This window comes from Enhydra lutris, unplaced genomic scaffold (genome assembly GCF_002288905.1).
Source record: "Enhydra lutris kenyoni isolate GAN:26980312 unplaced genomic scaffold, ASM228890v2 scaffoldscaffold18, whole genome shotgun sequence".
Taxonomy (NCBI): domain Eukaryota; kingdom Metazoa; phylum Chordata; class Mammalia; order Carnivora; family Mustelidae; genus Enhydra; species Enhydra lutris.
This window is the reverse complement of record NW_019154102.1, coordinates 21,805,275-21,825,615: the sequence shown is the minus strand read 5'-3', so window position 1 is coordinate 21,825,615 and position 20,341 is coordinate 21,805,275. Positions and strand designations below refer to the sequence as shown.

Genomic DNA, 20,341 nt, shown 5'->3' with positions numbered 1-20,341 from the left:
GTCCTAAGTGCCTCGTCTTCCCCAAAAGCTCCTCTTTCCCCCACTGATCCCCCTGAGAATAGCCCTGCTGTCTACCCAGCTGCTCTGGCCAGAGCTGGGGGATCACTCTGCACCTTCCTTGGGCCCCCACATCCAATGCACCAGCAAGTCCTGTTCCTCAGAGAGCGATCCAGCCAGCGGTCTTAGCCACTTACAGGGGAGTGAGTCTGAGCAAGTTAATCTCTCCGCGCCTCAGTTTTCTCATCTATAAAACATGGATCTCCCCACTTCCTACCTCATAAGGTGCTTGTGATTAGTCCATACGTGTCACGTGCTCGCAACCAGTACCTCCCACAGGAAGTGTTCGTACGAGGCTGTGGTCGTCACGATGCCAGATAAAGAGTCCACACTGCTTTCTGCCTCCCTTGGCCCCCACCCCTCCCCATGTCCCTGGCCTCGATGACACCTTTGTCCAGAGTCTCCTCACCACCACCACCAACCCCTCCCTCACTCTGCAGCCAGGACGAGCTCCAGAACCACGGGGATCCCGGGCCCTCCGCCAAGTCTCCCAGTGCTGAGCTCACCTTAGCGGACCCCCCAGGCCTATCGATCCCATTTGGGCGTCCTCTTCCCCTGCCAACCCACAGAGGTGACAGGCATTTCAGGCTTTGCACCTCTGCCTGGGCAGTCCCTTCTGCAAAGGCTAGCTCCTCCCACTCCTCCTTCAGAGTTCCCCTAGGGAGAGCAACCCCTCCAGGAAGCTCCCCTGAGTTGAATCTGAGTGGAATGCACCTGCTCTGAGCTCCTGCAGCACACGCCTCTAAACTCCTCAACACACCCAGCTTCCTTGGCTCACTTTTCCATCTGTCACCCCTGGAGGGGCTGAAGCTACAGGCTCGTCAACAGGCTCTGGGCTCCAGGAAGGTTCGGGGAATGCCTAATGACCTGCCTGGAATTCCACCCCTGAGTTGGGGGTAGGATGATAAGCAGGAGGTGGGATGGTAAGATCGAGGGGAGCCTAGAATACACTTTTCCTACATTAACCCTTAACCCCAAAGACAGTAGAAAAGCAACTACGTGTCATAAAGTCCATTTCACAGCTGAGAAAACTGAGGTCCAGAGAAGTGAAGCTGCCGGAAGCCACAACGCTGGTTAAAGGGACAAGACCTAAGTCTCCTGACGCTTCTTCCTAATAGTAATTATAGCCAGCATCTATTACATACTTTCTAAAGTGCCAAGCATTTTGCTTCTGTGCTATTATAAGCAGTTATTCTTAATGAGGGGTTGAAAATGAGGAAAGCAAGGCTCAGAGCAGGTGGGTAGCCAGCCCCAAATCTCCCAGCTTTGGGGGAGATGCTGAGATGCCTCCCCTCCTGCTGGGCCTCTGAGCATCCCCACTCCCCACCACCCCCAGAGCCCTCTTTTCCTGAAGTCGACATAAGGATAACTGGAAGCCGTGGTCCCCGGTGTGGCCTTGGGAAGGAGGGGCGCCGTCAGCCCCACCAGCCAGCTCCTCCTGGAGATTCCATCAGGGAACTAAGAGGTCGGGGATCAGAGACACAATGCTCCCCATTCAGGTGAGCTGGTCCGCCCCAGGCCCACAGCTGCCGCTGCTGCAGGGAGATTTACGACCTGCTCTAAATGTCACCTTTTCAACTCCCCGCGCTGGCCGCACCACCTTTGGACTGAGCATGGGCCGGACGGCTGGCCAAGCATGGCTGGGGAGACGTGCCGCCACTCACCGCCACACACGAGCACGCCCAGGGAAAGGGCCTCGCTGAGCCAGGAGGGAAGGGCGCGTGGGTGCCAGGCACCCCCTACCTGCAGTCTGAGATGAGCTCATCCAACAACTGAGCCAACAGGGAGTCTACGTCCTCCGTGTTGCCCTGAGCCTTCACGGCCAAGTGGACTTGCTCCAGACCAGCTTCCTGTGGAACAGGCAGGCAAGGGTTGGGACCATAGTGGCGGGGTGGAGTGTATACAACAGCCTCCCAGCCCCTAGGCCCTGTCGCCGAAATCTGAACCTGACGCCCTAACCAAGAGAGAGAACAGTGAGAACAGAGAACGCGGAGCCCAGATGTGACAAACCAGGAGCTGTCTCACCTTGAGAACCTTCCAGGGTTCCCCACACCAAACGGATAGAAATTCCCAAGCCTGGGAATCCACCCATAGGCCTGGTCACAAGGACTTGAGCACTGTGTGCAGACTCCCACACTAGACCATTGCCCTCCGCTCCTCCCGGGGCCCCTCCAGCCAGTCTGCCATCTCACAGGTGAGGGACCCTCTGAGCCCACACCGGTCCCCACCTGGAACATTCTATCCCTCCCTAATTCTCTGGCGCTAGCACCCCTGATCCTCTCCTGCCTTCAGGAACACTGAGACCACCTCCAATAACAGAGAGTTCCCTCTCCAAACTCGTGGCCCAGTCCCTCCCAGGTCACATGTGTCTCCTGCTAGAGCTGGTCAGTGGCAGTTTCCACGGGCCTCAGCCCGGAGCTTGGAGAGCTCTCACAGAAAACCTGTCAGGTCAAGGGCTTGTTCCTCAGACCCCTCAGGTCCCCTCCCCACCTATCGGCCTTCCTGAGCATGTGCCATTCTGAGGACAGGACTTGGGAAGAACACACAGTCCCGGCCCTCAGGGAGCATCTTGTGAGAGAATGGCCACCCCAAAAGACGGAGTCTGGACTTGCAGAACAAGGACTCCAAGACCTCCAGGACCTGGGTGCTGGCTGGTCCCCTCCCTACGCAAGAGATGCCAGTCTCAGGAAAGCTGGCCACCATGCCTTCACACAGGCTGGCATCACCTCCCTGCTCCTCCGAGACCACCGTCCTTCCCTTCCCCCGCCCCATCGTCCTCGCTGTGCTCACCTCCACAGCCACAGACAAGCCCGAGCTTCTGTAACCCCTTCCCTCCACCCCACTGCTCCTGACTAGCTCCCAAAGCGAGGCCACACCTGCCTCCCCCAAGTTCCCGTGGGCTACACCCCATGTCAAACACACACACAGAAACAGCCTAGCCACCCACCCCTCCAGGATCAGCAGCTCCCCACCCTTCGTCTCTCCGCCTCTTAGTTCTCCTCCACTCTCTGGCCGAGCCCCCGGGTCCTCAGCTCTCAGCATCCCCAGGGAACCCCCCAGTGAACCCCCTGGTCACCTCCAAAACACAACTCCCTGCTTGACCTCATACACTTTACTTCTCCCTGCCTTCCCAACTCCCCAGCCACCAAGTCCTTCTAACCTAAGTCCTGCAGTTTTGTCCCCAAGGTCCCCTCCTGCCCCATGCCTTGTTATCGCTCCCGGACCACTGCCATGGCACCCTAACAGGGCTCCTGCCTCCCATCTCCTCGCTGCCTCCACAACGCCCTCCTGCCCCTTCTCGTCCCTCTCCCTCCTCTGAGTGCCCACCCTTCCTCACAGTATCCTGGAGTGTCACCTGCACTTGGGCTTGGAACCTCTGCGTGACAGGTGTGGGTGAACCTGTGCTTGCCTTTCCTAAACTGACTCCTGAAGACAGGGCAGCTCCTCGTCCAAGTCTCCCTTGTGGCTACAGGTCTCCAGCACAGACCCTGGCGCGTGGCAGGAGGCAAATGGACGCATGCAAGCATGAATGGGTACAAGGCTCCGCCCTACTACTCCAGCTTGGCTCCTCTCAGCTCCTTCCCTGCACTGTCTCCTACCTCCCTGGGCCCCCTGATCATTCACACTCCCTCTCCTCCCTTCCCGCTAGCAGGACATCTCCAAACTGGCAGGCCACGGTCAGGACACAAGGGAACCCCAGGCACCCTGAGAGTCTGTGGGCATAGCTTTGTGTAAGTGCGTGACCCCTGTGGACCTGGTCTATGGACACCCATGGGGGCAGGGTGTGGCACAAGGGGGGTGCAGGGGTGATGCATCTTCCACTCACCAGCCGGTCTGCAATCCTGAGCAGCTGGTTCTGAGTCTCGACTCTGTGGCTGATGTCCTCCCAGTAGGATGACAGCACCACCACGGGCTTCACGTTGCCCCACGGCAAGTAGTAGTAGTGGCACCCTGGAAGGACACGATGGGCCTGCTCCTGAGCCAGAGTGCAGGGGTGGGTGGGAAGGGGACCAAGGCCAGGACTGATTCAGACCCCTGCTCCCTCCCACTAAGAGCTCCCAGGACATCCATGAGTGGCCGCATTCCCTAGTGGCCAAACAAGGCACCTGAGCTCCCTTCATCTGTTGAAGAAACAGCTGCAGCTCTCAGAGGGATTGCTAGAAGGACCTGGGAAACCCAGCTCTCCAAAATCTCGACGTGACTCAGAAGAGCCACCATGAAGATCAGCTATGGCCCTAGGTCAGGATCAGTGCCGACCACAGCCTGTTTCGGGAGCCTCAGCATGGTCCTGGCAGCAGACAGCCGCCTAGAGGGGGGCGGGGAGTGCGGAATGGCACGGAGGGGGACAGAGCAGGGAGTCACCCCAAACAGGTTCGCCTGGGCCGGGGCCTGTGGGTGGGCCTCTGGCACCTAGCTCTGCAGGACAAGCAGGATGTCGGGCTGGGCCCCCTGCTCTGTGGCCCGGGTCCCAGCCAGGCACACAGGCCCCAGCCTCACCGTCAAAGACCGCCCGGCTGTACTGAGTGGTGGAGGCCAGCGGCAGGCACGTCGTGTCGAACTTGTTGCCGTAGTTCCCAATGCTGACCTCAAACTGGATGGCATCATCCACGTCCTGGAGCATGGAGGCCGAGTAGAAGGCGGCAAAGAGGGAGTACTTGCGCCTCCGGAGATACTTCTGGGGGCAGAAAGGGCAGCTGACGGGGTCATGGAGGAGGAAGGAAGACACTGGGGTGGGGAGGGGTCACATGTCTGGCAGGCCCTGGACGTGACTGGCGCCCAGTAAACCCAGGCTGGACGGATGGGTGGTGGATGGTCCAGCTAAGCAGCAGTGCCCAGATTTGGTTACTAACTGAGCAAACTCATTCCAGACCTGTGTGTTTGGCCATGTTCCTCTAATAAGGTCTGCTCCTCCAAGGTCATGCTGCTCCTTAATCCAAACCAGCAGCCATGGTACCACCACCCCCACCCTGGGGGAAGCCTGGTCTCCTGCATCTGCCATTCAAAAGGGGCTGCTGCCCAGAGCTCCCATCCCATGCCCCTCGGGGTCCCCAGCACGCCCCCCAGCTCTGCGGTAGACACAAGCTGCCCTGTGCTGGGGAGGAATGTCCCCTCTGGGCATCGGGCTCACGGCTGAGGACATGGCAGGCTCTCAATCGCACAGCCTGGTCTGAACCAAGAGGACTTTGCCATCCCCTCCACAAAGGCAGAGAGAAGAGGGTTACATGACCAGGTTGTGGAATGTTGTAAACAGTAGTAACAGCTAACGCTTATTGACCACTCATCACGTAGGGCTTTGTGTCAATGTAATTCTTGCAACAGTCTTAGGAGGTAAGTATACTTATGACCCCTGCTTCGTTGACAAGGAAAGTGCTAGAGCTGGTAAGTGGTCAAGCCAGGATTCAGACCTGCACTTTCTGGCTGGAATCTGAAAGCTTTACCATCACAGACCCCATCCAGCTGCCTCCTGGGCACAAGGCTCAGCTCTCCCGCTTTGCTGCTCTGGTACGTTTGAGCCTCAGTGTCCTCATCTGTGAAACGGAGATACTGAACGCAGCCACCTCACAGCTGCTGGGGGGATGCCGTGACATCAAGTGTCATAGCATAGCCTCTGACACACGGTGAGGGATGAATAAGTGTTAGCTGGTCCTACACCATTGTTATAAAATGGACCTCTCACTCTGTATCAAGCTCTAGACTTGTAAAATATTCTCCTTTATCTTCTTTGAGCCTCTGAACATTCCTCAGGGAGACGGAGTAGCCGTGGTCTTCCTGGTGCGTCACAGCTGAGGCACTGAGGCCCAGAGGGGTGAAGGCACAGACCGTGGGTGGAGCTGAGCCCTCCCCCCACCATGACAGTAGGAGCGAGCCGGGTTTGGCTGCCACTACCTTCACCCCTTCCCGAGCCACGCCCCTCACCTCCACCCGAAGGATGTCGTCAGCAGGGAGGTCCTCCACCTTTTGCTCACTGTGCTCTACCAGCTTGGTCTCCAAGGAGAGCAGAAGCCGCCCTCGGTAGGCCACGCCTTCTCCCTAAGAGGGGTTGGGTCACCAGGAGCAGGGGGTTGGAGAGGAGGAGAGGAAGGAAAGGAAAGAAAGGAAAATATGGCCCTGAAGTTGCTCCTCTTCCAGGCAACCAGGAGGGCTCTGGGCTACCCCCATCACTCTGCAGATAAGGAAACGGTGGCCCAGAGAGTTCAGGGCATGTGACAAGCCACCCAGATGATCAGTACCAGACTCCAGCCCAGCCAGGGGAGAGATGAACGGATGAGCCCTGGCTCCCTCGGGGGCCAGGAAAATGAGGGGACAAGGGGGTCAGGCTGGCCCTGAAGGAAAAGCAAAGGGGAGGGAGGGAGAAGGAAGAAGCGGCCAGGATGGGGCCAGGCAGAAGGAGGGCTCTCTGAGGTGGGGGCTGTCTGGCCCCGGGCCCACTCAAGCCCTTGTAGTCTGGACCAGAGCAGAAGCTGCCCAGGCTGCAAGGCCCCTCCCTGCACGTAGACACGGGGATCTGGGTGTGAGGGGGTGCTGGCGCGCTCACCTTGCCCGTGTTGAGTTCTGCGTAGGGGTCCGGGAAGCCGGTGAACTCCCTGGGGCTGCCGTAGAGGTTGACATAGCAGGGCCCGAAGGTGGGGAGGAAGCCCAGATGGTCGTCCACTGGGTGACACAAGTGGGGGTCAGAGGGGCCGGCTCCCTGGAGCCATCTAGGGCTCAACCCGGCCAGCTTCAAGCCTGAGCCCATCCCTGGCCCTCAGTTCCCTGAACACACATGGATGCAGCACCCACAAGGGCGTAAAGAATCCTGACACTGACCTTGGTCTCCCGTAGGCCCCCAAATCCTCACCACTCTGCCGCAACGTAGAGATGTTTATTACTTTTTTTAACTCATTTTACAGATGAGAAAACTGAGGCTCAGGGATGCAAAAGAACACCTCACTACAGAGTGGCATCACCCACAATGCTCTGAGCTTAAAGCCCATGCACTTACTTAGCCAGCATGCAAAGCTGGGCCTCAGGGCCCCCCACTGCCCTGCTCCTCTCAGGCTGCACCCTGTCCCGTGTCCCCACTCCTTCCTGCCCAGGGGTATGGGGAGGCACAAAAGAGGTCCCAGAGTGACCAGAGAAGCCACCCCCGGGGAGGGAGGACAGGGACCTGGTCAGATGTCCCAACCCACAAGGCAGTCCCCTGCCCCACCCCCGGGGGCACATGTCCTCCTCACCCCCCTTGTCATTATGAAGTCGAGACAGATTACCTAACAGTTCGATTCATGCTAGCATTCTGTCTCCCTCCCCACATTGTGCAAAGAACCACCTTTCGGGGGAACAGGTTGGAGGAGAGTGAAAAGGCAAATCCCACCAATGATGAGGGAAATCTTTTCTCCACATCACTTCCCTCCTTTTCAGAGGCCCTCTGTTGTTATGTCATGATTTTCCAGCCGAAGACCAAGTTTTCCAGGACAGGACTTTACTGAACAGACTCTGAGAACCCCGCAAAGCCAGGGTGTCTCTTCCAGAGGAAGTAGGGGGAGAGGATGTTCCCAGAATGCCACAAGTGGGAAGTGGACCCACGAGCAGGAATCATCTGGGATGATCCAATCCATAGGAGCAAGGATGCAGCAAGGCAGGCAGAGAATAAATGGCCTCAGCAAGGAAATGCTTGAGAACCAGACCTAAGGACAGGAGCTGTGAACCGAGTCCCCCTGCATGCCAAGGCCCTGGGGTGATGCGGGGCGGGCAAAGACAGGGCTGGAGAAATAGATCCTGCCCACCAGAGCTCAGGAGCATGCCTCCCCACAGAGCTGGCCCCCCAGCCACCATCACGGCTCTCCCCCAGGTCCCCAGCACACACAGGGCTCTGGCATTTGGGACTGAGGTGGGAGGCCCAGGCTGAGGAAACTAACACGGGCTTTATAATTATGTGTACTAATCATCTCCATTATGATTTACCTTGTGAACTTCAAGAGTTTTCCACTCACCCTGACCTCTTCCTGGTCCCCAAGATGTCTTACCCAGGCCCCTGTCCCACCACTCCCTACCTAAGAGAGTGGACTCATTTGAGCCTGAGCTGGAGCCCAGCAGGTTCAGGAAAGGGCTGGGAAGCAGGGGAGTGAGGACAGGGAAGGGAATTGTCTTTAAAGCATTCCAAGCAATTTTTATATTCAACCTCCTTTGAAAGGTAAAAGCCAAAGGTAAGCTCACAGACCGGTGGTGGTAAATCTCAGCCCCACCTCAGGCAAATCAGAAACTTCCCAGCAACCAGCACCCTCTCCCCTCCAGCTAAAACCCCAAAGCCCACCCCCTTGCCATCCCCAAGGGGGAAGCACATACGGTCCATGGTTGGAGAAGACTTGACCACACCTGCAGGCTCCTCTGAAGCATAAAGAAATGGAAAAGGGGTTAGGATGGACATAACTAAGAGGAGGACTGGTTACTTGAACAGGCGGGTGGATGGAGAGCTGGCAGACAGACAGATGGAAAGACAGACAGCTCCCGTGTGGGAAACAAATGTGGCCTGAGGCCCCAGATGTGAATTTATCATAAAGTCATCACAATGCCACCTCCCACAACCCATCCATTCCCCCCGACGCCACCCCCAGCCAGACACAGCCCTTAACGCTCACGTATGTCCCTGCTCTGCTTGCCAATTGAAAATGGGACCTGAAACTTGACTCACTACATTCAAGTAATAACACTAAAAAGAAACTGCTTTTTTTCTATATTATAGCCAATAAGTGAGGGAAACAAAGTACAGACACAAAGAAAGGGAGGGGGAAACATGAACAGTCCCCCAGGCACACCCAGCACTCCACCCAACAAGCAGGTTGACGCTTGTGACCAAGGTCACAGTGCAATGGCATTTCAAGGTACAACATCTCCATCTAGTGGCCACTTTCAGGATTGCCACTGAGGGCTCCATGTTGCATTTTCACAACAGCAGGCACTGGGATCGGGCTTCAGGCACCTGTCACTTCAAGGGAAGCACAGTGCCAGACACTGCCCATTAGCTGAAGGCTCTATACACTTGGATGTGGCCCTGAATGCTGGTAAGGGGTGTCTAGAAATGAGGAAGCAAGGAAAGAGATGCTCTAGCAAACTTCTGGGCTCTGGGAATCCGTCTCTCACTTCTAAGCAGATCTAAGACACCCTGCAGGGGGTGGGCACCCTTCAGTCTCCTGATTTCAGTGGTCCTCTCTGATTTCAGCCTCTTCCTGCATTCTGACCCTCCCTGTTTCCTCCTCCAACTCGCTGAGTGTAACCAGGTCTGGGGCCATGACCCAGCCTGTGGATATAGCTGGTGAAATATTTGATTATTTTCATTCATTGGTCATCTTTACCTATTTGTCTCCTCCCCAAAAATTCACCTATGACTATTTTTCCATAGCCCCACGACTATAGTTAAGAGTCAAGAGTTGAGCAAAATGCCGTGAAGGAAGACTGAGTAGAGACACAGAGAAAAAGAGCGGAGGCGGGAGAGAAGGGGAACATGGAAGCCCAGATACAAGGTCAGGGTTGACCCACTGGTGCAGAAGACATCCGAAGGGCAAGGCCTGGCGACAGGGGGCCCAGGCCCTGAGACCCAGCCCCACAGCTCTCTGCAGCCAGGTCTCTGAAAGGAATGCTGGCTAGCAGAAGTCAGAGCTGCAGAAGCCATAATTCATGGTCATTTTCATATCCACAGGAATAGGTTTTCATCAGTAAGGGAGCCAGGACCCTGATCATAGGGGAGCTTTCGGCCATAGGGAGAGGACCAGCACGGGCACAGCTGCAACGCCGAGGAGAGCAGCAGCCGGAGCCCACCGGAAGGAAACAGATTCCATTTTAAGCTCCTTCCCAATAATTACAAACAGACCTGGCCAGTTATCTCAGGCTAATGAGGCCAAGGTCACAGCTCTGACCACCACGTGCTTCTTGCAAAGGAAAACTCGGCTTCACATCCACATTCCAACTCTGAATTCTGGCGGTTAACTGGTGGGCCAGCCTAGACACATGTCCCCCTAACCCTGCCAGCCATCTGACCAAAACATACCTTTGGGGTCCAGGACTACTGAGAGGTGACTGCCAACCGGCCTATTTCCCAGGGGCGCCTTTCATGAATCCTTTCATTCCTTCATTCACTAGTTCGCTCATTCAACAAACCTAATCGGGCCCAGTGTTGGGCACGGAGTAACACATGCCTCTGCTGACAACTTTGACCAATGATTCCTAATTTGGGGGCAGGACCACAGGTCTCCAGGGTCCTGAGGATCATCCCAGGCTCTCTCCTCTTGTCTGCAGACAGCTCATAAAGTCAAGGGCAAAGCAGCTAGTGAAGCAACCTCACACAAAGCCACCATTCAGTCCTCATCAGCCTCCGCCAAAACCCAAATGTCCTGCTGGGTTTTCTCCAAGCCCAGAGAACCAGGGCTGTTGAAGCCCCAGAACATAGAGGACTGGTCTCGGTTTTGTGGCCTGAGCCATCAAGCCCAATTCTCTCACCCGGGGGGAGCCAGAGAAGACCAGGAGCAGGCCGCCCTGGCCTTGTGGGCCGCATGTCACAGCCCTGCAGCGTCCATGGACACCCACGTCTCCTCCTGGGGAAGCTGAGGCCACTTCCTGCTGCCAGCCCTGCCAGCTCCCTCTCCCAGCACATCTCTCATGCCCACAGCTTGGCGGCCTGACACCAGTGGGGGCCAGACTGGAGGAGAGGCCGAGAACAGCTGGGAAATCATCATCTGGGCTCCAAAGACCAAAACAAAAAAACAAAAACACCTAAAACAAAAAACTAGTTTTCTTAGAAAAAACTGTAGGCTACATACAAGTGCCATTTTTGTAGTATGATTTCCATATGTATAAAAGTTCAAATCTGTGTTGTTTCATGGGTCTCATGTGCCTGTTACGTTTTGAAAGAACCGCAGCTTCTAAGGAAATCACTCCTTTTTCGAAAACAAAATTTTTACTAACTGCTTCGGAGCACAGGGTCCAAGGCATACTTAAGTGTGCCCAGGCAAACTTGTGGGCAGACGTGCTTAAGAGGCTACTGTTCAGTCCTGTCCTCACGGGAAAGAAAAACAAAACACGAAAACAAAAACTCCTGGTGCAGCCAAATATTCTGGTGAACCAGGAGGTGGAGGGATAAAGAGAAACAACTGGTTTTTACAGTTTGGTCGAGCTGGGGCTTTGGGGGTGTGAGAAAACAGTGTTGTGCATTGACCAGGTGGGCTGGATCCCTCCCGTGTGAAGAAAAAAGACGAACGGTTGAAAGAAAAGTCGTGGTGACACGTCCTGAGATGCCCTCGGGACACATGGGAGAAGCTAGGCAGGGAGCAAGGCAAACGCTAACCTGTGTCTCAGAAAGAGACCTCTGAAGGAAGGGACACCAGAAGCATCATGAAACACGGCTCCATTTTGAGCAGTAAATTACACTCTTGTATTGTTTCAGAGATCAAGCTATTTAATAACACATTTAACCCTGATTAGCCATAGTTGCAGGAAGATTCTCCTTTATTCTGAAAACAATCTATGGGAGAGGAGGAACCCACCTTCGAAGGCCTCCCTCGTTGCCCATGACCTGAGCGCCATCTAGTGGCCAAATAAACATCTTCCTCACATTCCCATTAAAACCTTCACAGTGACCCTGAAAAAGATCCAGGCCAACATCACCAACAGAAATGAAGACTGATGGGGAGACAGGGATCTAAATTCTCCCTCCAGCAGCTGGTGGCAGGCACAGCCGTAGCCTCTTGAAACAGTAGCCATCGGAGAACAGTCAGAAGGTTATTTTGTACTTCTACCAGAGCAGTCTGGCCCTGGATTCTAAGGGTGGGGGACAGCACCAATGGGAAAATTGTAGAAGATTCCTCCCATACCAGGAGTTTTGATCTGCAAAGGGTCCAGAATGCCCTATCTTCCATCCCATCCTCATGACACACTGCCCTCCATGTCAAATTTTCCTATCTGTCCATCCAAAATAGCCATTCTCACAAATGATCTGAACAGTGCCGGGAAACTGCATCCTTCCTGGGATGATTGTTCCCATTTGGGAGTTGGAGGGGCAGGGGCAGGAGGGGCCTTCCCAGCAGGGCCCTGTGGAAGGCAATTTTTATGTATTTCGCCAATTAAAAGTATCGACAATGAAGTTAGAATGGCAGAGAGCAGCTAGATATTAAAGCTGTATAAGGACACCTGGAATTCCACTGCCCGATTCTGTATTTTCAGGTGTGTTTGAATTTTCTATAATTAAAAGGTGGGGGGGTAAATATTTCAGAGAACCTAGAAGAAGGGATTGCTTAACTTCAGGAGCACTAGGTGGAATCTTCCAGAAACTGGGCATATTCATCCATGCTCCAGGTATAGATTTGTCAAGATGGATGGACAGAGAACAATGCACCCATCTGTAGAAAGACACCAACACTGACCAGGGCTTGCTAGAGAGTGAATAAAGGAAAAAGGAAGATTCACAGAGTACCAGTCAAGATGGGGAAACAGCATCTGTAAGATTCCAGAGAACATTTACCCGAAAGTCTCAGGAAATGATTTGAAATTCTCAACAGAGTGCAAGAAGAAGTCACTTTTATGGAACAAAGCAAAACTTCTGGGAGAGAAAAGACCAAAAAGAAAATGGAAATATCAAAGGAATGACAGAGGGAAAAGAAGGAGGGACAAGAAACTAAAAATGCAATGGCCAATTTTAAACCACATGAAAAGTAGTCAGGAGAACTGGTACAGGGGAAAAAAATCAGATTAGTGATGCAGAAAGCCAATAATAATGATACTACACAGCAAACGTTACTTTACTTTAGGGTTTCATGTATACCAGACACTCTAAGAATGTTACATTTATAATCTCACTGGATCTTTACAACAACCTTATGAGACCAGGACTAGTGAAAGAGGAGTGACTCACTCAGCTACAAAGAAACAGAATTGGGACCCAAGCTGCCTGCTTCCAGAGCTCCTGCTCTGATCCTTACCCCACCCTGCCTTCAGCTATTCATGTTCTCATGTTAGAATAAATTATTCTAACTCAACTCAAAGAATTCAGCATGTCTCAGACAAGATTCAATGAAAAGAGTCCTGCCCCTGGATACATCAAAGTAATTTAACCATAAGAAAAAAGATGCATTTCTACAAGCAGCATCTAGTTAGATAAAAGTAGACCACCTACAAAAAAAATAAAATCTGCTCTTCGAAAGTGCACCTACATAAATTCAAAAGACTAAATATTTAAATGTAAAAAAATAAATAAATAAAAAGAAAGTTCAATATAACCTTGGGGTTTGCTGAAGGCCAAAAGTGTGATCTATGAGGCAGAAACCAAATAAGTACAAGATGTTAATTAGGGGGCACCTGGGTGGCTCCGTGGGTTAAAGCCTCTGCCTTCGGCTCAGGTCATGATCCCAGGGTCCTGGGATGGAGCCCCACAACAGGCTCTCTGCTCCGCGGGGAGCCTGCTTCCTCCTCTCTCTCTCTGCCTGCCTCTCTGCCTACTTGTGATCTCTGTCAAATAAATAAATAAAATCTTAAAAAAAAAAAAGACGTTAATTAGAAAATCTTAAAAAGAAACAACAAAATAAGTTGAAGAGAATTAAAGATGAGAGTAAAAAGATAAGAGAATATAAAATTAGAAAAGAAAAAATCAAAAACTGAAGAAAAAATATTAGAACTGATAAATAAATCCAAATTCTTTGTAAAGTCCAACAAAGAGTGTGTGTGTGTGTGTGTGTGTGTGTGTGTGTGTGTCTGTGTCTGTGTGCATGTGCGTGCACATGCACACACACGCATGTGATGGGGCTGGGAGGGGGAAGGCTTGTAACAAGGCTAATCAAGAAAAAAAGAAAACTCAAAAAAAAAAAGAAAACTCAAACACATATTATTAAAAATAAGAAAGGGGACAACAGCACAGGTAGAAAGAATTGTTTAAATTATAAAAGAGGGCTCTCTACAACAACTATGCAAATAAATTAGAGGATCTCAGCATAGTGAATACACATCTAGGAAGATATAAATTATCAAAATTGACTATCATAAAAGTAACAAACTAAAAATAACAGTGATCACAGGAAAAATTGAAAAGTTTTTAAAGAGCTAGTGCTATACCAACTCAAAAAGGGCACCCAGCCCATCTGGTTTTATGGGTGAATTCTTTCAAACCCTCAAAAGACTATATTTTTATGTTATATAAACTGCTCCAGATGTTAGAAAAGACTTTAAGTCTTTCCCATTAATTTCACAGAGCCAGCATTACCCAGATACCAAAACCTAAGAAATAGCAAGCAGACATACCAATTAAAGGTAATAGAAAATCAAGAAACAGGCCCAAGAACACATTTAGGAATTTAGCAGGGGATAAAGGTAGCATTTCAAATATAGGCAAAAGATTATTCAATATACACTGTTGGTATTACCAAAGAACAATTGTGGAAAAAAAATAATGTTAGATCCTTGCCTTATTGGCTAAGGAAAAGGTTAACAGATTTGGCTACATAAAAATTGTAAATTTCCATGCATCTAATCCTACTAAATGGTAAAATAAAACAGACAAGAATTATTTACCACTTATACGACAGGAAGATAGTTAATATCCATACATATACAGAACACTTACAAAATAATGAGAAAAAGACAAACATACTATCAGAAATATGGATAAGACAATGAACAGGCAATTTATAATAGAATAAATATAAAGTATATAAATATATATAATATGTAAATATAAATTAATTATTAAAATATGTTTAAATTTGTATTCATCAACTTTATTGGCTACTGATGAAATGAAAATTAAGGCAACAATGAAATTCACCCATCAAATTAACAAAGTTCTTTTTCAATATTATTTTACCCTGTGTTGGTGAAGGTACAGCAAAAGAAGCTCATGTGAGTGACCAAAGTGGACAGTAGTCCAGTCTTTTCGAAGGGCGATTTTGATATTTACAAATCACTTTAAAATGTACAAATCCTTTGATACAGCAATTCCACTTCTAGTTATTCATTCAAAAAAAATCACAACTTGTATAAAGATTCAGCTACAAAAATATTCAATAAAATTTAGTTCTTTTTAATGTAGAAAAATTAGAAAGCACCTGAGTACTCATCATTAACTAGTGAATGTGGACTATGGTATACCACACAACAGAACATGTGTATTCATTTAAAATGATATTGTAAAAGAATTTATAATAACATGAATAAAACATCTCTGTTGTATTGCCAAGTGACAAAAAGCAATTTTCAAAACAATTGTTTCAAAATACATTTTATTGCACACACATGTGTATGTGTACATATGCATACATACACATGAAAAGTCCCCAGAATATTAATAATTAGCTCTTGTCTGGGGGGTAAGCAGATGAGGAATTCCATGGGTAAGTTTCATATTCTTCTTCATTATCTTCAAAATTTTACTAAATGATCATGGCCTACTTTTTAACTGGCCAATAAAAGCTATTTCAATATAGAAGCTGCTGGAGCTCAGTTGGCCATCCTAGAACCTGGCACAGGGCACAGCTCCAGCCACCGAAGTTATCTTCGGGACTGAATGATCCTCTCTGCACCAGTCAGCGGGGTATCCCACCAGCCAAGGTGTAGAGAATCCCAAATAGCTGTAAGCCCATTCAAACTGGCCATAGCCGTTCTTCATGGAAAATGGGCTGCGAAGGCCTTATAATTAATATTCCCTTTTCTGCACTCTCAAAACTAGAGCTACTAGACAGGTAGGGGTGAGTCAAGGAAGAGTGCAGGGGACCAGAGGACAGAACAAAGGGTGGGGAGGGAACTTACCTTCTATTTCTCCTCCAGGGGCAGAGATTTTCGACATACTCAGGTAGGTGGTGGCCACGATGTCATTGTGGGTGAGGCGGTCCCTAGAATAAGGGGGGAGAGGGGGCCTGAACACAGTGGGGCAACTGCAGGCCACAGCCCACTCTGGGAGGAGAGGGCCCTGGTTATACATCTTTAGGGGTGCCCGTCTTCACACTGGGTATGTTACTGAGGCCTGGTAATCCTAGGGAAGAAGAGACTGGAAAGAAAGCACTGCCCAAGACTCCTCTGGAGGGAACTAGTCCATCTGGCCGACCACAGCATCCCAGCAGCCAACCAACACTGGGCTGCCAGCCTGAATGTCTGGGGAGACATCTGCAGGTTGAAAGGAAAGAGGCCAGAGGCAGGAGCCAGGGCGAGGGAGCAGGAGGCTGCTCAGAGAGCCAGACACCCCAGACCCACAGAGAGCCAAGTTCCAGAACCTCAAGAAATACCCAGACCAGGAGAAAACCAGGCGACAGGGAAGAAACTATCTCCAAGGCCACGGTCTTAAATGAGCTTACATTAGCTACTCCACAATTACGCTTTATATCTGACTTTGTGTGGATGAAACAATTTTGACCTCTTTTATCTCAAAAGACTCTCTCAGGAGCCTGGAGGAATGGCTATTTTTATTCCCTTTTCCATTCCACAGATGAGCAAGTTGAGGCTCAGAAATGGAAGGTCCTAGCCCACAGTCAGCCTGGAGGAGGGGCAGAGCCAGAACTGAAACCCTGATGTCCTGACTCCTGGTCCAGTTCTCCTGCTATGGCCTGTGCTGCTCCAGTCTACAACAGGGGCGCCTGTCCCTGGCTGGCTTCCCAGAAGGAAGACCTCTCCCCTCCATAATCAGCATAGCAGACTGTGCATAGGAGTTTGAGCAGACGGGCTATCATTGATAAGCCCATTAGCCAACAATATCCATGCAGCCTCTTCCTCTATGTTCCACACCTGCCCCCTTGACAATAATATATAGAATAGCTGGCATTTATTGAGCACCTACTGAAAGCCCAGCGGTGTGCTAACATCGTCACATGAATTAGCTCTAACCCTCCCTTGGCCTATGAGGCAGGCACTACCATTAGCCCCAATTTCGAACGATGAGACAGAGGTTGCCAAGATGGCAAAACCAGGGTTTGAGCCAGATACGCCTGACACAGGAACCAGAGCTTCGACTGCAGCCCCCCGCTGCCTCCTGTTGGGCTAGAGCAAGAGTTCTCATTCCAGTGATTTCAACCCTGAGGGACATCTGGCAATGTCTGGAGACAGTTTTGGAGCTGGGCATTGGGGGGAGGGCAGTAGAGAGAAGCCACCATTGCTACTAAACATCCTACAATGCACAGGACAGTCTCCCCCAACAAAGAATTTTCTGGCCCAAAATGTCATAGAGCTAAGTTGAGAAACACCAGGCTGGGCCAGACCCATTCTCCTTCCTTGAAATTTCCCTAGGTCCATCTTCCTCCTGTGAGTACCTTGGTCACAGGCCTGCTTCCGGCAACAACACACCCAAGCCCTGTTGTGAAAGACACACTTGGGCAAGATGTCTTTATTTTCCCCTTAAATCTGATACCCATTAGATGCCTGATCTCTGCCGCTCCCTCCCTTCCCCTCTGAACTTCCCAGGGCGGTGATTAAGCTGATTTTAAAGTGTTTAATCAGGGCAGGGACTAACTAGAAGAGTGCATGCATTGTCAGCAGAGATCTTCAACCATTTTCCTGATGAATGATGTTAATAAGCTCTGGAAAGTAAAAATTTCCTTAAACACTCAACAGTGAGCTCATCAACGCCAGCTAAGTGGCAGCTGATGGCATCAGGAAACTGCCTTCACAACCCACCCCTGGAAAAGAGTGGCACTGGGAGAGGAATGGGACTTCTCACCTCTCGTCTTATTTGAACCTTGTGAGAAAGGCAAGAAAATAGGAGGAGAGAGATTGTTTTCATGGGGGTGGGAGTAGCTTTTTGAGTTTCTGTTCTTTAACAAAAAAAAGCAAATATTAAAGAACTGAAGGGAAGATTAAGTTACAAGAAAAAGGCCATGTGGACCACATCGTATTTCCAGGATTCAGGTAATAACAAAAGTTTATCTGCATTTTCGGGGGGCGGAGGCGGGGGGAGGAGCACTTTTCTGGGTAGGAACTTGCAGCAGCAGAACACTTTTTTGGCCAAGAGTTGGGCTTTGGGGCTTGGGGTTGCTTTTGGAAAATACAGCAAGTCTGAAAATAGACTCACAATAAAAATGCCACTTCAACCCAAACCAGAGATGCAACCACCAGATTCCGTAATGTGTTTGGATCGTACAGTGTGCTGATGCCTCTGACACAGCTCACACGGCCCCAGGAAAGGCCCAGCCGCCACACACAAGATACCGCACCCACATGCACGAGCGCATGCGCGCCCAGGAGTCCACGCGCGCAGACCCACAGACACGCCAACAGCCAATCAGCCCCCATCACGCGGCGCGCTCAGGTGCGCGCATGCGCCGTGAGCAGAGAGGCCGAGGTGGGTCCGGTGATGGAGAGCTCAGCCCTACCCCCGACCGCTGGCCCACGGAACGTACCTGCGGTCAGGGCTCTAGAGGCCTCTCCCTCCCGGCCTTCCTGGCTGCTGCCTTCCTCTCTAATTCCCACAAGCTGTTTTCTCTCGGCCTGGGGAACTGGCGCACACTTTAATGGTCTGTGGCCTGGGGGTTTTCCCTGGTCTCTCATTACCCTCCTGGCTGGGGGTGCCATGGCCGGAGACCAAAGGAGAACACGCTGGGAACCGCACGGCCAAGACTTTTTGGGGGCAGAGAAAGGACAACTCTCTTTTTGGAAAGCCTGATGTATGGAAAGCCCTAGAGCTCATGCGTGGGAGCCCTAACAGCCCTCCAGGTGTGAGAGAGATCACACACCTTAATGCAGTGGGAAGCGGACAGCCCAGGGGTGAAGAACACGGGCTTTGGGAGCAGCAGGCTTGGGTTCCATCCCGGCCTCAGCTGCTTCCCAGTTGTCCCCTCACATAGATCACTCACTCATCTATCAAGTAGCCAGGAGTCAAGCTGTCACACATGTGAAACACCTGCTGGGCTCGGGGCCTGGTACACAGTAGTTGCTCAGCAAGTGTTACAGCACTTTTCTAAGATGTCCATGTGGCTCTTGTCCTCACCTGTCCAAGTCTGCAGAGGCCCCAAACCATTTCATGCTAGCAACCTGTGGGAGGCGGTGTGGGGGTCACAGCCCATCCTCCCAAAAGCTCTGCTCTTCCCAGCTTCCTTGCCTTTGCTTATGATCCTCTCCTCACTGGAGTGCCCTCACCCTGGACTTATCAAAACCCCAACTCCTCCAGGAAGCCTTCCTGGCACCCCCTGCCCTAAGGTATCTCAGGTACTAGCTGGCTGCCCTCCTGTGCCTTGGAGCCTAGCTGTTGAGTAAGCTTCCCAAAAACAGCCTACACCGTCTCCTTCTCTGGCCTCCCAGCAGAGGAAGCTCCCTCACCTGAAACAGATTCTCCCACTACATGATCTGAACTGAGGGGAACTGATGGACCCAGTGACCCCTGAAGATAACGGCCTCCAAAGACTCCAAGACTCAGCACTCACCAGTCCATGACGCGAATCCTCATTTTTTCACACATGGAGGGAAACTAAAGAGAGAAGAGAGACGTGTTGGGGTGGAGTCCTTTCAAAGGAAGGGAAGTCCAGGATATGGGCAGGATACTGGGGAGGCTGGGAGCCCAGGGGATCCCAGAATGGCCCTGAGGGGGCAAGGCTCACCATGGCAGGCAGCGTGATGCTCTGGTTCCACTGAGGGTTGGCTGTCTTCTCCAGGATCTTGCTGCAAAGCTGGAAGCCACACAGGACAGGTGGATGAAGCTCTGAGGGGCCTATGGACTCCCTCGGGGACCACCTCATCAGCCAGGGGCTGTTCTCTGCCATGTTGACCACCCTTCAAGCTGGGCAGAAGAGCCTGGGGGCCTTGAAGGCTCAGACACAGGGGATTGCAGAGAAAAAGTTCAATGGTAAATCAGACCCAGAGCTAGAGGGCATGGGATGTGGTAGCAAGGGAGCGTGGGAGGCATGGAGAGGGATTGCCTGAATTCCATAGCACTTCTACCCTTATCTCCTACCTCTGGCTGGAAATCCTCTGCTCCCCCACCTCCTATAAGGCCATGACACTATTGTGTGGGCCCTGAATCCAGACTGGCTTTCTCAGGGGTCCTACAGCCTGAGGCACTAACCTCTACCAGTCAGCCCAGACCACCTGCCCCTTTGGAAGAATGTGAGCCCTAGAAGATTAAAGATGGGGAGGAGAAGGGGAGAGAGTAGCCGGAGGGCCAAGGTTTGGGGGCCAGCCACCAGCATCTGAGAATAAGAGAATTCAGCAAACATACAAATCCCATCAGCCACAGTCTGCCTTAGATTAACCCTGCTTTTAAGACTGGACTTTCCACAATCAAGAAACCCAGCGGAGGTGGAAACTAGATCCAAACCAGTGGCTTGTGTCCCTACCTGTGCTTGGAATCCCCGGG

General features: G+C 51.4%; 1 protein-coding gene across 15 annotated transcripts in view; it reads right to left on the bottom strand.

The window, feature by feature from the left end:
- The window catches only part of LOC111147978 (dysferlin), a 212,479-nt gene that overhangs the window by 113,925 nt on the left and 78,213 nt on the right, over positions 1–20,341 (bottom strand). For 8 of the 15 annotated variants that reach the window (XM_022504295.1, XM_022504300.1, XM_022504303.1 and 5 more), the window contains 8 exons: positions 19,587–19,655; positions 19,413–19,456; positions 15,817–15,899; positions 6,593–6,708; positions 5,974–6,087; positions 4,555–4,732; positions 3,884–4,008; positions 1,801–1,907 (listed from right to left, as the gene is read on the bottom strand). In XM_022504295.1, the coding sequence (XP_022360003.1) occupies positions 1,801–1,907; positions 3,884–4,008; positions 4,555–4,732; positions 5,974–6,087; positions 6,593–6,708; positions 15,817–15,899; positions 19,413–19,456; positions 19,587–19,655 (836 nt within the window). Of the gene's footprint in view, positions 1–1,800; positions 1,908–3,883; positions 4,009–4,554; positions 4,733–5,973; positions 6,088–6,592; positions 6,709–8,379; positions 8,422–15,816; positions 15,900–19,412; positions 19,457–19,586; positions 19,656–20,341 lie in introns of all 15 variants that reach the window. The other 7 variants (XM_022504296.1, XM_022504299.1, XM_022504304.1 and 4 more) reach the window with 1 other exon arrangement.